General features: G+C 66.1%; 1 protein-coding gene across 1 annotated transcript; it reads right to left on the bottom strand.

The window, feature by feature from the left end:
• Window positions 1–5,450: 5,450 nt before the first annotated feature.
• On the bottom strand, window positions 5,451–11,182 carry LHX3 (LIM homeobox 3; the record flags this gene model as incomplete). The annotated part of the gene is made up of 6 exons (XM_081103197.1): window positions 5,451–5,875; window positions 6,656–6,827; window positions 7,409–7,560; window positions 8,143–8,345; window positions 8,907–9,078; window positions 11,089–11,182. 6 exons carry the CDS (start codon window positions 11,180–11,182, stop codon window positions 5,451–5,453), a joined length of 1,218 nt encoding a protein of 405 aa, XP_080959323.1.
• Between the last annotated feature and the right edge of the window lie 3,123 nt (window positions 11,183–14,305).

A 14,305-nucleotide genomic window follows, 5' to 3' on the forward strand; every position in this document is an offset into this window, starting at 1 on the left:
ATGCCTTCGAGGAGCTGCCTCTGCCTCCGTGATCACCCAGGACATGCTCTCTGACAGGTGGGTCTTGCCCTGCATTCCTCCCTAGCGAGAACTCAAGTACTGAGGTTACTGAACCCGGGTTTGGTGGGACCCCACCTGGTGCTCTTCCCGCCACTGCCTACAACATATCCAGTCCTAATACTCCCATCGCCTCAGAAAGAACCCCTGGACCCAGGGCAGCCCGCCCCACCCCCGCCCCACCGCTCTGACGTGCATCGACCTCCTCTGGACCATTCATTTACACAAAGGGAATCATTTTTCATGGCTTCTGTGGCTTCTCTCTCCAGCGCGTGTGCTCCAGGTCCTCCGTGCTGCTGTGGGTCCGTGAGTCACTCGGTTTTATGGCTGAGTGACCACCTGGGAAGTGGGCGGCCACGTTTTTAATTCAGTTATTTATTGTGGGCATTGGGGCCGTTTCCGCGTTTGGCTCTCGCCCGTGGTGCTTCTGTGAACGTGGCGTGAGTCTCGCTTGACCGCCTTTGGGTGCACGTCTGGGAGTGGAATCGCCACGCGGTGACTCCGTCGCATCCACAGCAGTGCACAGGGGTCCGGCGTCCCACACCTCCAGCCCCTGTTCCCGCCTGTGGCTTCTGTTATTATTATTGTAGCCACGGGGAGTGTGGGGGTGAGGGGGCCTTTGCTGTGGCTCTGACTCGGTTTCCCTGATGACTAGAGTGCGTGGGGCCCTCTGGGCTTGTTGACCAGGATGAGGAAACCAGAGATGCTGCCTGACGCCGGCCCCACAGCCAGGGCTCAGGACAGGCCCCCCGCAGGCCCCCCTCCTGCTGCTGGTCCCTGCCCGGCCTCTGCTGACCCACCCACCGCGGGGCAGGCACTGGGCAGAGCAGGGCAGAGGGACAGGAGCAGCTTGGACTCGGGCTGGGCTCCCCACCAGGCGCCCGGGTTAGAGGAGACGGCAGAAGCAGCAGCCCCGGGACCTCAGCACCAAGGGGGTTTCCCTACAATTTATGAAGGGCACCCTGGGCTCAGCCTGCCTCCCCACCTCAGGGGGCACATCGGCTCACCTACCCATGGCGGGAGCCGAGGGGCACGTGGGACTCTGTTCAATGGACAGGAGGTGCCCCTGTGAGGACCCTCCCCGCCAGCGTAGTTCCCTCGTACCCTTCCCTTGGAGAGTGCACGTGAGTGGCAGCTGTGTGTGCATGTGACGTGTGGGAGAGGTGAGCGTGCACACGTGTGAGCATGTCCTTATGTGCACACGTGCCCGCACTCAGGAAGGTGGCTCAGACGCTGCCCCGGGTTCGACAAGCCCCCCCCCCCCCCCGCCCATCTGTGCCTACTCCCCTTTCCCTCCTCGAGCCTCACGGGACCTTGGAAGGAAGGTGTGCTCCCCGTTGGAGTGGGGGAGCGACTGGCCTGGGCCCAGGCTGCAGGGAGCCAAAGCACAGCCCTCAGCTCAGCCAGGTCCTCAGGGACAGATGGCCAGACTCAGCAGGGAGCCCAGGGTGCCACCCAGCCCTTGTCTCAGGCTCCGGACCCAGCAGCCCAGCCGGGACCATCCGATTCCTCACACTCAGCAACCCGATGAACCCGCTCACCTGGACGGACTCTCAGGGGCACATGGGACGGAGGGGTGAAGGCTGTGTGTGTGCACGGGGCTGTCACCTGCAGGGTGACCTCCAGGCCTGCTGTACACACTCACACAGCCTGGCGTCCCTGACTCTCCCAGGCTTGGCCTTGGGCTCCATCCTTGCGGGGAGGGGGGGCGGGGGGCGGGGCTGGGAGGGGGGCTGATGGCTGCTTCTCACCTCATGTCTGGCCTTGAGCACCGGGAGGGGCTCGCTGGTCAGGAGGGAATATTTTTATGGTAAAAAATGAACCTCGCTCCGGGAGGAATGGGTGCCGTCCCCGCTGTGGCCAGGCAGAGTGATGACAATTCTGCGTATGAAGTCGCTGCTTCCCCATTAATTAGGGAGGAGGGGGCGCTCCCACTCTGAGCACCTCACCTCGGCCAAAAGCTTGTCAACATCTCCCACGAAGAATGAAAATGTAAATCAGTTTCAGATTCTTCAATGTCACCAGGTATGGAAAAGGCCGGAATGCGGTGCCATTTATCTCGGGGGGGAGGGGGGATTTAAAGAGCCTTTTTTCTATTAAATTTCTTAAAATGAATGCTTTATGTTGCTCAGAGTAATTCGAACAATTATGGGCTTAAAGAATTGATCGTTACAGCCCCTGGGGTTTAGTCTCCAGGCTGATTCCTTTGGAAACCCAGGGACTTAGGTCCTGCTGCTCTACCCCACAAGTCCCAGGCCAGACCCCACCTCCTGTCCTGTATGGGGGGACAGTCTCCAGACAAGCCCTGCAGTTCTGCGTCAGATGGTGAGGAGGGAGGTGAGGCTGAGGGGAGGAGTGACCCCTGGTCTCAGGAGAGAGGGGGTGTCCCCTGCCATCAGGGAGAGAGCTGTCTCTGATTTGGGAGGGTCCTTTGAGCCTTCACTCAAGTGCAGATTTTATTTAAAAGAAAAAAGGTCTTTGTAGAGTTAAAAGGAAGTGGAAGTCGTTGTTTGTATTATCCAGGCATTGATGTTGATCGTGTGATACAATCTCCAGGGTCAGAAGTTAACAAGCCCTAAGGTCCTGGCCACCGGCCAGAGGTTAACAAGCAGGGGGTCCTGGTCTGTCAGCTGCCCCCCACAGTGCCCCTCTGCTCCCCCTCCCACCTGAACAGCGGGAACAAAAGGCACCACATGCCTCGCCCCCCTGGCCCAGCGTCCACGCCCCGGGCTTTGAGCTGGCGCTCCCCTCTGCCTGGTTCCTTTGGAAGACAGGGTCCCGGGAACCTCGTGTTCTCTGGGACACCACACGTGCTTAGACGCTCCGCCAGCTCATGGGGGAAAGGGTGTTTTCCAGGTGACCCCTCCAGGACGGGCCGGGAACGCTGGGCGTTGACCTTCAGGAACCACAGCGCCTGGTCCGAGGGCCTCTCTGCCGGGGTCTGCCCCCCGCCCCGCGTTCAGCCTGTCAGATCCAGGTCACTGGGCTGTGTGGGACCGGGGCTGAGCCTGCGTGTCTGCCCAGGGAGCCACAGCTTCCTGAGACGGGAACTAAGGCTGGCCATTTGCAGTGGGGTGATCACGTGGTGGGGTGTGGCCCGAGAGCCCCATCTGCAGGCGCTGGGAGTGCGGGGACTGGGCGCAGACGCCCAGACGGGTCAGCCACGTTATTAACCTGCCAGCGCCCACAGATCCCTGTGGCGGGGGGGGGGGGGGGGGGGAAGGGGGGTTGGCGGGACACCCTGAGTTATAATCCCCCCCGGGGCTGCCCCCTGCCGCCTGAACCCCCTACACCCCGAGTCCTACCCAGGCGCCTCCGATTTCCCCTCAGAGAACAAGGTCACCCCCTCAGGACCAGGCCCAGACCGCTGCTCCCCTGGGTCCCTGAACCTGAGCCCATGCCCAGGCCAGCCCTGGACACCTCGCCCCACAATGGGCACCTTCGTCCTCAACGTCCATGCTGTGCCCCGAATGGCCACCAGCACCCTGTCTCCCACCCCCACATCTCCCCCCAACGCCCTCAGGCACCCCATCCCAAGGCTGCCCGGAGCACCCCAGTCCCAGATTCCAAGGTTCCTCCTGGACTCGGGGATCTGGTGACATCCCCCTCGGCACTGTGTTCCAGGTCCTGGGGGCAGCTGGCCGGGGGGGTGGGGGTGGGGGTGGGGCTGGGGGCCACTTGACCGGGCGTCAGCTGGGCTGTCTGGCCCAGGGGACGTCCAGGGAGCACCTGCTCCTTCCAGTATGGGGGCCCAGGCTACCCCTGTCCTCTGCTCTGACTTGGCACCTGCTCCCCTCCCTGGACCAGGGGCCTGTTCTCCCAACAATGTCAGTGCCCAGCTTTCTTGGGGGTCTCTGGGGAGCACTCACTGCAGGACGAGGTGGAGCCCCAGGTCACCGGCTCTCCTCTCGTGCCCCCACTTGGGCTGTCACTGCTGTCTCCATGGGAGGAAAGGGACTCAGAGGGGCCAGGCCACTTGCCCAGGGTCACACAGCAAGTGTGCAAGCAGATGGCGGGGACTGGAATCCAAGTTGGAGAGACCCCGTGAGCATGTGCCCACATCTCCTGACCAGCTGACCCCTCAATGGTGCCGGCTCCAAGCCATGAGCTGTGCTGTCATCTTCTTATGCCCCAGCCCCTGCCTCTCCCAGGGACCCAGGCCAAGGCTCCAGCCCGTCCCATGGATGGTACAGTCCGTTCCACACCTCCTAACAGCGCTCGGAAAGTTAGCCAAGACCCAGGGGCCAAGGGTCCCAAGTCACCAGGTGCCATCCCTGCAAGGAGCCAGCAGCACTCCAACGTGGGCCCCCGCCCCCCCTCCCCCGCTTTCAAAGAACCCCTCCACCTTTGCCCCAGCCTCACTAAGGATGCTGACGTTCCAACGACGGCAACTGAAAAATTTAATGATGTTTGGAAAAAGCCGATGTTCGGAGAATAAATAAAAGACCAGACTTTCACAGAACCAACGGTAGCAGGACGCAGGTTCACAGGTATGACTGGGACTCCCTTGAGGCAGCCCTTGTGTCTGAAGGTGGCAGGAGAAGTTCAGAGGGAGGAGGCGGCGGGGCAGAGTGGCCCCACCCTCAGCTTCTCCAGCTGATGTCCAGCCCCGGCAGTTAGAGGAAGCTGGGGGAGGGGGGTCAGGGCTGTTTGGCAACGGAAATGGGTGGGCTGGGCGTGGCCGGACGCTGAGGCTGGTTGGCTGGGCTGGGGGCGGGGAGGGAGCTCCCGTGGACAGAGGGCTGGGCCGACCAGGGCCCCCCCAGGGAGTTGTCAACTCCAGGGGGGAGTGGAATCCAGTGAGAACGGAGGAACCTGAGCCCTGTGCCCTAGGGCAGGGGGTGATGGGCTCCTGGGGAAAGGGGTTTGGTGGCAGGGAGGTCCCCAGAGGGAGCCGAAAGGACACACAGGTGCCCTCCCCCCACTGCCACCTTCAGCCCAGAAAGGTGAGGCCGGTCCCGGGCTCAGAGAGATGGGCCTGGGAGTGAAAGCAGGACCAGCAGAATTTTCCAGTTTGGGGAATGAACCATCTCCCAGCTGGGCTGGGCCAGGGAGAGCCCCGGGAGGGCCTCGTGGGAGCCACCTCCTGCCTAGAATCAGCCCACGCCCTCGGTTGGCTGGTCCATAAAGGGAGAAGTCTGCGTACAGAACAGGCTTCTGGGCGCCCACAGTGGGCCAGCCCTGGTCGGAGGAGAGGCAGACAGTCCTGCTTGAGAGTGGGGGTGCGGGCAGGGTGCTCCCTCCGCTGGCTCCTCATCTGCATCCTGTCCCCAGTGGCACCCGTGGCAGCACCCCACGACTCGAGGTCCAGGCTCCGGGAAAGGAGGGCGCAGCGCCAGGACACCCCCGACCCCTCCTTCAAGTCCAGTGCTCAGTGGAGCTGGGGGCCTCGGTCAGAACGGGGCGTGGTCCACCTCATCCAGCCAGGAGGCGGGGCTGGCGGGGAAGTCGGGGTAGCCCCCACTGCTCCCCGTGGACAGGTCAGAGCTGGGTCCGTTCCCAGCCAGCACTCGCATGGGCGGGGGTCCCCCTGGGGCCCCCGTGGGTACGAGGCCCAGGCCAGCATCGGGGTACACCAGGCTGGAGAGGAGCGGCTGGGGGCCCGGGAGGCTCTGCAGGGCCGCAGGGGAAGGGGGGACGCCGTAGGGGCTGCCGGGGCGCAGCTCCCGGAACTGCTCCGGGCCTGGGCCGGCCAAGCCTCTGTGCGCCAGCGGGAAGCTGCCGGGGGCTCCTGAGGGCCGGCCCAAGGCTGGGGTGGGCTCCCCCAGGCTGTTGTAGAGGCCGTTGGCGGGGCCCATCTCGGCCATGGCTGGCTCTTCTGCAGCGGAAGCAGAGGGCGGTGGTGGGTGCCCGTCTCCTGCACCGCAGGCCCTCCCAGCCCCTCTACCGGGTGACCGGCCCTCTCTTCTGCTCTTATGCCCCCCCTGCACCCCTCCACCCGTCCACCCCTGCTTCTGTTCTGTCAGTCCCGCCTGGTGTCTAAGGAATGGGGGTTCCCTGGTGGGACGGTGCTGGAAACAGTCCAGTCGGACCCAGGTTCCAGGACGATCCCCATGCTGCCCTGGCGGGGGGGGCGGCACAGAGACCACCCCCCCCCCCCACTCTGCAGACAAGTTACTTGAGGCCCAGAGAGGCTGGGTGCACGGCCTAAGCTCACAATCAGCCAAAAGAAAGCGTCTGGACAGACACTGAGGGAGAGTGAGCTCCTGGGTCCCAGGGGGGAGGTGGGCACTCCCCACAGCAGCGGGGTTTTTCATCACTGACTCCCCATGTGCTGCCCACTTTCCTAAAAGTCACGGCCGGCCAGGGCGCAGCCCAGAGCACTGGGCCCTCCCCGCTAGGACCGCCTGCTAGGGACGGGGTCAGGGGTGCTCCCCCCAGGGGAGGGCAGTGGTTCTGAGCGGCCAACCCACAGGGCTTGGGGGTGGGGGGCGAAGATCTACGGATAAATGTCTGAGGTTGGGCTAAGAGGCCACTGGCTTGGAAACTCAGGTTTCTGGTCTCCCTGTAACCATCAGCCCCTGGTTCTTCCGACCGGGGCTGCGCTCTCCGGGCTGCGGGAGAGCCGGAGGGAGCGGGGGTGGCCCCCGGCGCTTACCCGTGAAGGAGACCTCAGCGTCGCTGTCCGGCCCCTCCTCCTGGACGCTGTCCTTGTCCGACTTGGGGGCGCCGCGGGCGCGCTTCATGCTGCGAAAATACTGGCCCCATCGCTGCCGACCCGCGTCTTTCTTGAGCCTCTTTTCCTTGGCCCGGCGGTTCTGGAACCACACCTGCGGGAGGGCGCGTGAGCGGCCCCGGGCGGGGAGGGCGCGGTGAGTGCCCCGGGCCGGCGGGGAGGGCGCGGGGAGTGTCCCGGGCCGGCGGGGAGGGCGCGGGGAGTGTCCCGGGCGGGTGGGGAGGGCGCGGTGAGTGTCCCGGGTGGGGAGGGCGCGTGAGCGGCCCCGGGCGGGTGGGGAGGGCGCGGTGAGTGTCCCGGGTGGGGAGGGCGCGTGAGCGGCCCCGGGCCGGCGGGGAGGGCGCGGGGAGTGCCCCGGGCCGGCGGGGAGGGCGCGGGGAGTGTCCCGGGTGGGGAGGGCGCGGTGAGTGTCCCGGGCGGGTGGGGAGGGCGCGTGAGCGGCCCCGGGCGGGGAGGGCGCGGTGAGTGTCCCGGGCGGGTGGGGAGGGCGCGGGGAGTGCCCCGGGTGGGGAGGGCGCGGTGAGTGCCCCGGGCTGGCGGGGAGGGCGCGGGGAGTGCCCCGGGCGGGCGGGGAGGGCGCGGTGAGTGTCCCGGGCGGGTGGGGAGGGCGCGTGAGCGGCCCCGGGCGGGGAGGGCGCAGTGAGTGGCCCCGGGCGTGGGAGTCGGGGCTCTGACCTGCACGACGCGCATGTCCAGGCCCGTCTCCGACGACAGCTGCTCCCGCACGTGGCGCGCCGGCTTGGGCGACGTGTTGTAGGCGCTCTTGAGCGTCTCCAGCTGCTTGGCTGTGATGGTCGTTCGCGGCCGCTTGGCCGTGGCCTCGGCCTCTGCACCGTGGGAAGCCGTGAGGCCGGGCCTGCTCCTCCCGCCGCCCACCGCCCCCACCCCCTCCGCGCGGGAGAACGTCGGGGCCCCTCATGCGCACCCCGCGTGGCTGCGGGGTCCGGGGAGTCTCGGGGGAGAAGGGGGAAATGGGGTGGGGCGTCGCCAGGGCGCAGGGGCGGCTCCGGCCTCTATGAGGGACCCGCAGGCGGCCGCCCACGGGCAACACCCGCTCCCCTCTCCTCTTTGTTCTAAGCGCGCGGGTAGGGCCGGTTTCCAGGTCGAGGATTTAGGGAGATAAATCAGAGGAGGGGTGATCATTCGCAGTCAGATCAGCCCCGCCGCGCTCCGGGCGAGGCGGCTGCAGGGAGTCCAGACCCGCTTCCCCAGAGGGTCTGCGACCCGCCCCGTCCGGCCCTGGGTGGGGTGCCCTTGCTACCCAGCCGAAGGGAAGGCGCTCGGATTCGCGCCGGAGAGAGCGCTGCGGCGGTGCGGAGGCGGGGGTCCCTGCGCCCCACCGACTGGCCTTCACCCCACTTGCAGATGAGTAAGGGGCGCCGGGACCCAGCCCGGGTCCTCCCACTGACCTCGCTGCTTGGCTGCCTCGTAGTCCGCCTTGCACACGAGCCGGCTGTCCTCCATGAGGTAGAATTCGTCGCCCGTGGCCAGCTGCCGCTTGCACACCACGCAGGCGAAGCAGTGCAGGTGGTACACGAAGTCCTGGGCGCGGCGCACCACCTGCGTGGGCGGGATGCCCAGCTGGCACGCAGCGCACTTGGTCCCGAAGCGCCTGGGGGATGCACGGGGCGGGCGCGGCTCAGCGCTACTCAGTCGGCGCCTTCGCCCAGAGCGGGAGCGAGAGCCGCATCGCGCCGCCCAGGGCGGTTTCAGTTCCCCGAGGGCGGGCGGCTGGTGGGCCCTCCCGCAGCCCCAGCAGAGCCGCAGGGAGCATCGAGAGGCGACCCAGGGTCCTGGGGAGCACTGCGCCCCAGGATGGTGTCGGGAAGGTGTGTCCCTTGGAGGCCTTGCCCGGAAAGCAACCCTCACCCTCAGTGTTAAGAAAAACAAGACCAAAACTAAGGGAGGAAGCCCAACAGAGTCCTGCAAACGTGGGATTACCTTTTTAACGACTGCTTCCACGTTTACAAAATTACGTAAAAACAAAATGTGTTGAAGTGCTACTAGCCCTGCCCAGCGGCCCTCGGAGAGGCCTGCGGTGCCCAGCCTGGGTGATGGGGCTCAGGGTTTCCCGGGGTGGTTGTTGCTGGGAGTCCAGTCCCTGGTCCTGGCACCTCAGCCCCCAGCCCCATGCCCCTCCCCAGCAGCAGCGGACAGCGGGCAGTGGGCTCACTTGAAGAAGTCGTCCTTGCAGTACACGCTCTCCCCGCGGCTGAAGCAGCGCTCAGCCAGTGGTGTGTGGCAGTCGCTGCACTTGAGACACTTGCTGTGCCAGTGGCGGTCCAGGGCCTTGAGGATGAATCGGTCCAGGATATGCTGGTCACAGCCAGCGCACAGAGGGATCTCTGCAAGGCAGGGGGCGGGTCAGGGGTCAGGAGCGCCCCCAGAATGGGAGGGAGTCGGGGTCACGCTCCCATCCTGGCCCTAGGACCCAAGACCCCCTTCCCTGCACACTCTCTTACCAGCTGCCCCCGAGGGCAGGGAGCCCGCAGCCCAGCCTGCAGTTACAACTTAATGAAACCAAAATAGGTTTAGACGTGTGCCCATGAGCAAGCAAGTGCGCAGGCCAGTCCCTCAGGCCAGAAACTGTTCGTTACAAAATGGTCCCCGAGCGAAGGGAGGTGCACACTGAGCTCAAAGGGAAACCTGCCCCAGGAGCACTCAGAGGCGGGGCTGGACAAGAGTCCCCTCACCTGGGGCCGGGCATGTGTGAGTCCTGGGGCACCTACCACCCAGTCGCCCTCATTATTCTGCACAATTAAGCATCCTGGCAGAGAGAAAGAGACTCCTGTCCTGTGCCGTCAGCCCCAAGGCCCTGCCTGCAGCCACCAAGGCGAAAGCCGATGCCCTCCCATGTCTGGGCAGCTGCGGGTACTCGCGAGTGGACTGGACAAATGGATCTGCTATCTCCATGCTCAAGCTTGGAAGCCTGAGCACACAGTAGGCGGTTTGCCCTCCCTCAGAGCCATAGCCACTTCAACAGTAGGTTCCCTGGGACTGCAGGCCCCCAGAAATCAGGCAGGGGAACCCTGGGTCCACAAGGGACTTTTCAGGGTGCTCATGGGTGAGGGTTCCCTGCTCCTTCAGGAAAGATCTCCGGGAGAGGAGAGAGCCGCGCACAGCAGCTGAACCCACACAAACACTGCATCCCCTCACCACCTTCACCTGGTTGCCCCGACCCCTCCGGCTCCAGGCTGGGGGCAGAGAGGGGGGACAGAGCCTCACTGGGCGCCAGAGCCAAACCAACCTCCCTCCCGCAGCCGCGGAAACCTGCGAAGGACGCGGTCCCGCGTCGGGCAAAACCGCGCCCCAGGTGTGGAGCCCGGGGACCCGCGGGGCCTGGGCCTCGCTGTGGGCGACGCAGGCAGAGCCAGGACGCGGCGCAGCCCTGGCGGATGGGCAGACCCTCCGCGCGCGTTTCAGCACCCACGGCCCGGACAGCGCCGGCCGGACCTTCCCTGCAATCCGCGTCCGGTAAAAGCCTCTCCCGCCGCCCCTCGCGCCCCGCGGACTCTCGACCCGGGCCTTACGCTGCATGGCGGCTCCGGTCGGCGGGTCTCTTGCCCTCGGCTCCTGCGGGCCCGGCACCACCTCACGCCCGCCGCCGCCGCTCCCCGCCAGCTCTCCGAGCGGCTCCTGCGCGCCCGCCTCCCCCCTCCCTCTCCCTCCGCCCTCCCGCCCCTTCCTCACAGCCCTGCAGCCAACCCCTCCCAAGATCCGCCGGGAAATAAATAAATAAGTAGGGAGGGATGAGACCCCACAGCCTGGATGTCACCCCCTTTGCCACCGCCCGTGCGGCCGGTCCCCACCGCCCAGACCGCCTCCGCCTCCATTCGGGTCCTGCCCGCAGAAGCCGGGGAGAAAGGTCCCAACTCCCCGGAGCCAAGCGCTGGGGGCGAGGCTGAGACCCCAGAAAGTTGGGGGCTCTGCTGCAAGAGGATCCAGAGGACCCGCCAGAGCGACCAACGGAACAGGTGCCTGTGGGTGCAGAAGCCAGACTCCACCTGGGAGCGATCGGCGGCTGGGGTCCCTTGCGCCCTGGCCTGCATCTCTCTACCCAGGAGAGCGTGGGGGGTCTGGAGGGGGCTGTCTGCTCAGGAACCTCCTGCCCCTGGTTACCGGGACCCCAGGTGGCTCTCCGCACTCTCCCGCCCAGAACCACACGCCCAACAGTCCAGCGCCCAGACCCGGTGCAAACTTGCTGCTGGGCGCTCAGTGGGTGCTGGGGCCCTCGAACCCACTCCCACCCGGTCCCGTGGGTTCCGTGGCCTGGCCGGAAAGCCGCGAGGACCTCTGGGTCTCCCGGGGGAGGGTCTGCTCTATCCGGCGCGGGCGCTGGGCCCCCGAGCACCCACCTCGGCGCAGGTCCTCCCTCCGTGCCAGCAGCGCCAGCAGCAGGTCGCCACCCGCCGACTCCCGGCTGGGGCCCAGCTCCCCGCGCGCCTCCATGGGTCCCGCCGCCCGGCGCCGCCGCAATCCGGCCCCAAACTTCCTCGGGGCCCAGCCAGGCCACGGCCTCAGTGGCCCCGGGCCGGCGTCCGAGCTGCTTCCCGAGCGGCTGGGCGCTGCGCCCGCGGGCCGCCCGGGGGCCCCAGCCTCGGCCCCGGGGAGGGCGGGGCGCTTGGGGGCGGGGCCGCGGGGCGGGGCGGGGCCGGGAGTCGCTGCGACTCCCCGCTCTGCATCCCTTTACGCAGGGCCCCGCGCTTACCAGTCACCACCCGAGTGCCGGCCGGAGGGCGGGCGGGGACGGGCCCAGAGGAGCCGGGTTAGGGCCGCCAGCTCCCCGCCGCTCCCTCGCCCTGCTCTACGGGCGGGCGCGGGCTGAGGCCTGGACTCCGACCATAGGCCGGGGGCCTGGGAGAAGGGCCAGGGAGGGGCTGGGTCCTGCGGCCGCTGATGCTCGGACTCAGAGCCGGACTTGGAAGGCCTGGCGAGGCCGTCCGGTCGGTACGAACGCCACCCAGACTCAGAGGTTGAGCGTCGCCCAAGGGCCGGAGAACCACCCGGAGCTGGTGCGACCGCAGACCTCCTGGCTCTGCCTCCACCGTTGGAGCTTCTGCTCCCAGTGGGCGCAGGAAGGAGGGTGATTCTCTAGAAGAGAACCCGACGTCGGCCTGGACAGGCAGCCAAGACTCCAGGCCAGGAGGGACGGAGCTGGGGAGCAGGTGTCCATCTTCACTGCTCTCCACCTCAGCGCCCGGCCTGCACACGATTTTCCAACATCGTGCCCCAGTCCAACAGGTGAGCCTGCAGGGACCCACTCATCCTGCACGTAGACCCGATCTACCCAGGGCAGCCGCTCCTGCCCAGGGGGCACAGCCCCCTGCAGGCACCACAATCAGGACTCAGCAGGGTGGGCCCCTTGCAGGGTGGGGCAGGGAGTGGCCGGCCCCGGAAGTGCTAGGGGACTGGCAGGTTGGTGCCTCCTCCAGACCCTGCACTGGGTCCCCACAGAAGGCCTGCATCTCCTGCCCCATCTCCTGCCCCATTGCCAGGTCTGTGAAGTCCCGGTTTTGGTCAGAGGCCCCTGCAGCCAGCACACAGCCCTTCATCTCACTCTGCACGTGTCACCCTGAGCTCAGGGCAGGGGTGTCAAGCCCTGGGTCCCAGGGGGTGCTGAGTGCCGAGTATCCGCGGAGAGGGGCCGTGACTGGGGAAGGGCAGGTGGGCAGCACGTGGAGGAGGCGGCAGCCCCACTCGCTAGGCATCTGGCTGGCCCACCGACAATGCCTTCATTATTCCCAGTGTCCGTGGTGATGGAATGGCCCTTGGGGAGCACGGTTTCGGGGGGAGACCCATCAGGGGTCCGGTGCTGGGCTGTTGGGCTGGTTAGGGAGGGGCAGCTGGGCACTGTGGGAGCTTGGGGGTGGGTCTCTAGAGGAACTTGGCACCTCCGGCCTGCACCACCCCATGGGCCAGCAGCGCCTTCAGGAATGCGCTTCTGCTCTGGGGTGCCTGGACCAAGCCCCCCAAACCACCCATGAACGATGGCAGAGCTCCAGGCCCTTGACCCTCTCCTCCCCTCCCCTGTGCTCCCATCTCTACGGTCGACTGAGGTCTGGTTTCTTGGACTCTCTTTTCCTCTGCCCTCCCCGCCCGCCCGCCTGCCGCCCAGGTGGCCTCCGCGGGCCTCCACACCCCTTGCCCTCCATTCCTCCCTCGAGGCCTTAAGCTCGGGCTTCTCTTACCCCGGGTCCCACCATAGGTGCAGGCGGCAGCCCCGGTGGCCCCGGGCCTATTTTGGTCGCGCTCAAGCTCCGTCTCCAGGAGCATCGCAGCCACCAGTGGGGCAGGCGGGGCTCAGAGCTCGGCTGGAGGGGCGGTGGTGGCGCTCCGCCCTCTTCCTCTGCGACCCGGGAGCCTCCGGGCCCAGCGCTGTCCGCAGTGCTGAAGGAGGCACGTGTCACCAACCTCCTGCTCCGGGTGTGCCCTGTCCCTCGGCATGCCACCCCTCTCACCCCCGACCCTCTGTTCCCTGCCCGCCTCCTTGCCCCTCCCCGCCCCGCCCACAGGCTTGGGCATTGGTGGCAAGTGGGTGCCCCACTGGCTGCTCCTGCATCAGCCTCCTGAAAGACATGTCCAGGCCCTGGCTGGGAGGGCGCCTCTGGCCTCTTGGCCCTGCTTAGGCCCCCACAGGCCGGCTCTGCAGGCTCTGCATCGACAACCTCCCCAGATCTCAGGCCACAGCCCCACCCCGACTGCAGCCCGGAGGAGGGGCATCTGGGGTGTCCCCAACAGAAACTGCTCAGGAATCAAGGGCCTGACCAGGGGTCACTGATGGTGAGCCTGCACCCACACCAGAACCACGGCCCGGGCTGCCATACCCACTAGTCGCCCCTTGCTCTGCCCCAGCTGCACCCCAGGGGCTGCCTGTGTCCTGAGGGAGGGACCTGGGGAAAGCCAGGGAGGGGCAACCACACAGCCCAGCGGGGGAAACGAAGCCACAGACACTGCAGCCAGCAGGTCTCCCTTCAGCCACACACGTGGTGACTGGACCTCTTCCCACCAAGCAGAGGGGGCAGGAAAATCTAAAGAGTTCAGAACCTGAGGCAGCAAACTGGTGTCAGGGCAGAGGCCAGGCATGTGGCTCCGTGGCAGAGGGTGGCCTAGGAAGGCCACACCCAGAGCTACGTGGTGGTGGGCAGGGCCTGGGAGGTTCCACGGCACATGCAGTCGGCTGCCCGTCACCCCCACTTCTCCCGGCTCTGTGGAAGGATGGCTGCCATCTCGTCTCAGGAACTATCTGTAATTTAATGATCTCTCTTTCCCGTTCCACCTGACCCTGGGGCTGTCTTCCAAACCCTCTGGTTCCTAGAAATTCTGGAGCTAAGGTGTGTGGTCCATACACTCTAAAGCAGCTGTGGGCAAACTACAGCCCGTGGGCCGGATCCAGCCCGTTTGAAATGAATAAAACTAAAAAAAAAAAATACCGTACCCTTTTATGTAATGATATTTGAATTTATATTAGTTCACACAAACACTCCATCCATGCTTTTGTTCCGGCCCTCCGGTCCAGTTTAAGAACCCATTGTGGCCCTCGAGTCAAAAAGTTTGCCCACCCCTGCCCTAAAG

This window comes from Myotis nattereri (assembly GCF_964212035.1).
Source record: "Myotis nattereri genome assembly, chromosome: 12".
Taxonomy (NCBI): domain Eukaryota; kingdom Metazoa; phylum Chordata; class Mammalia; order Chiroptera; family Vespertilionidae; genus Myotis; species Myotis nattereri.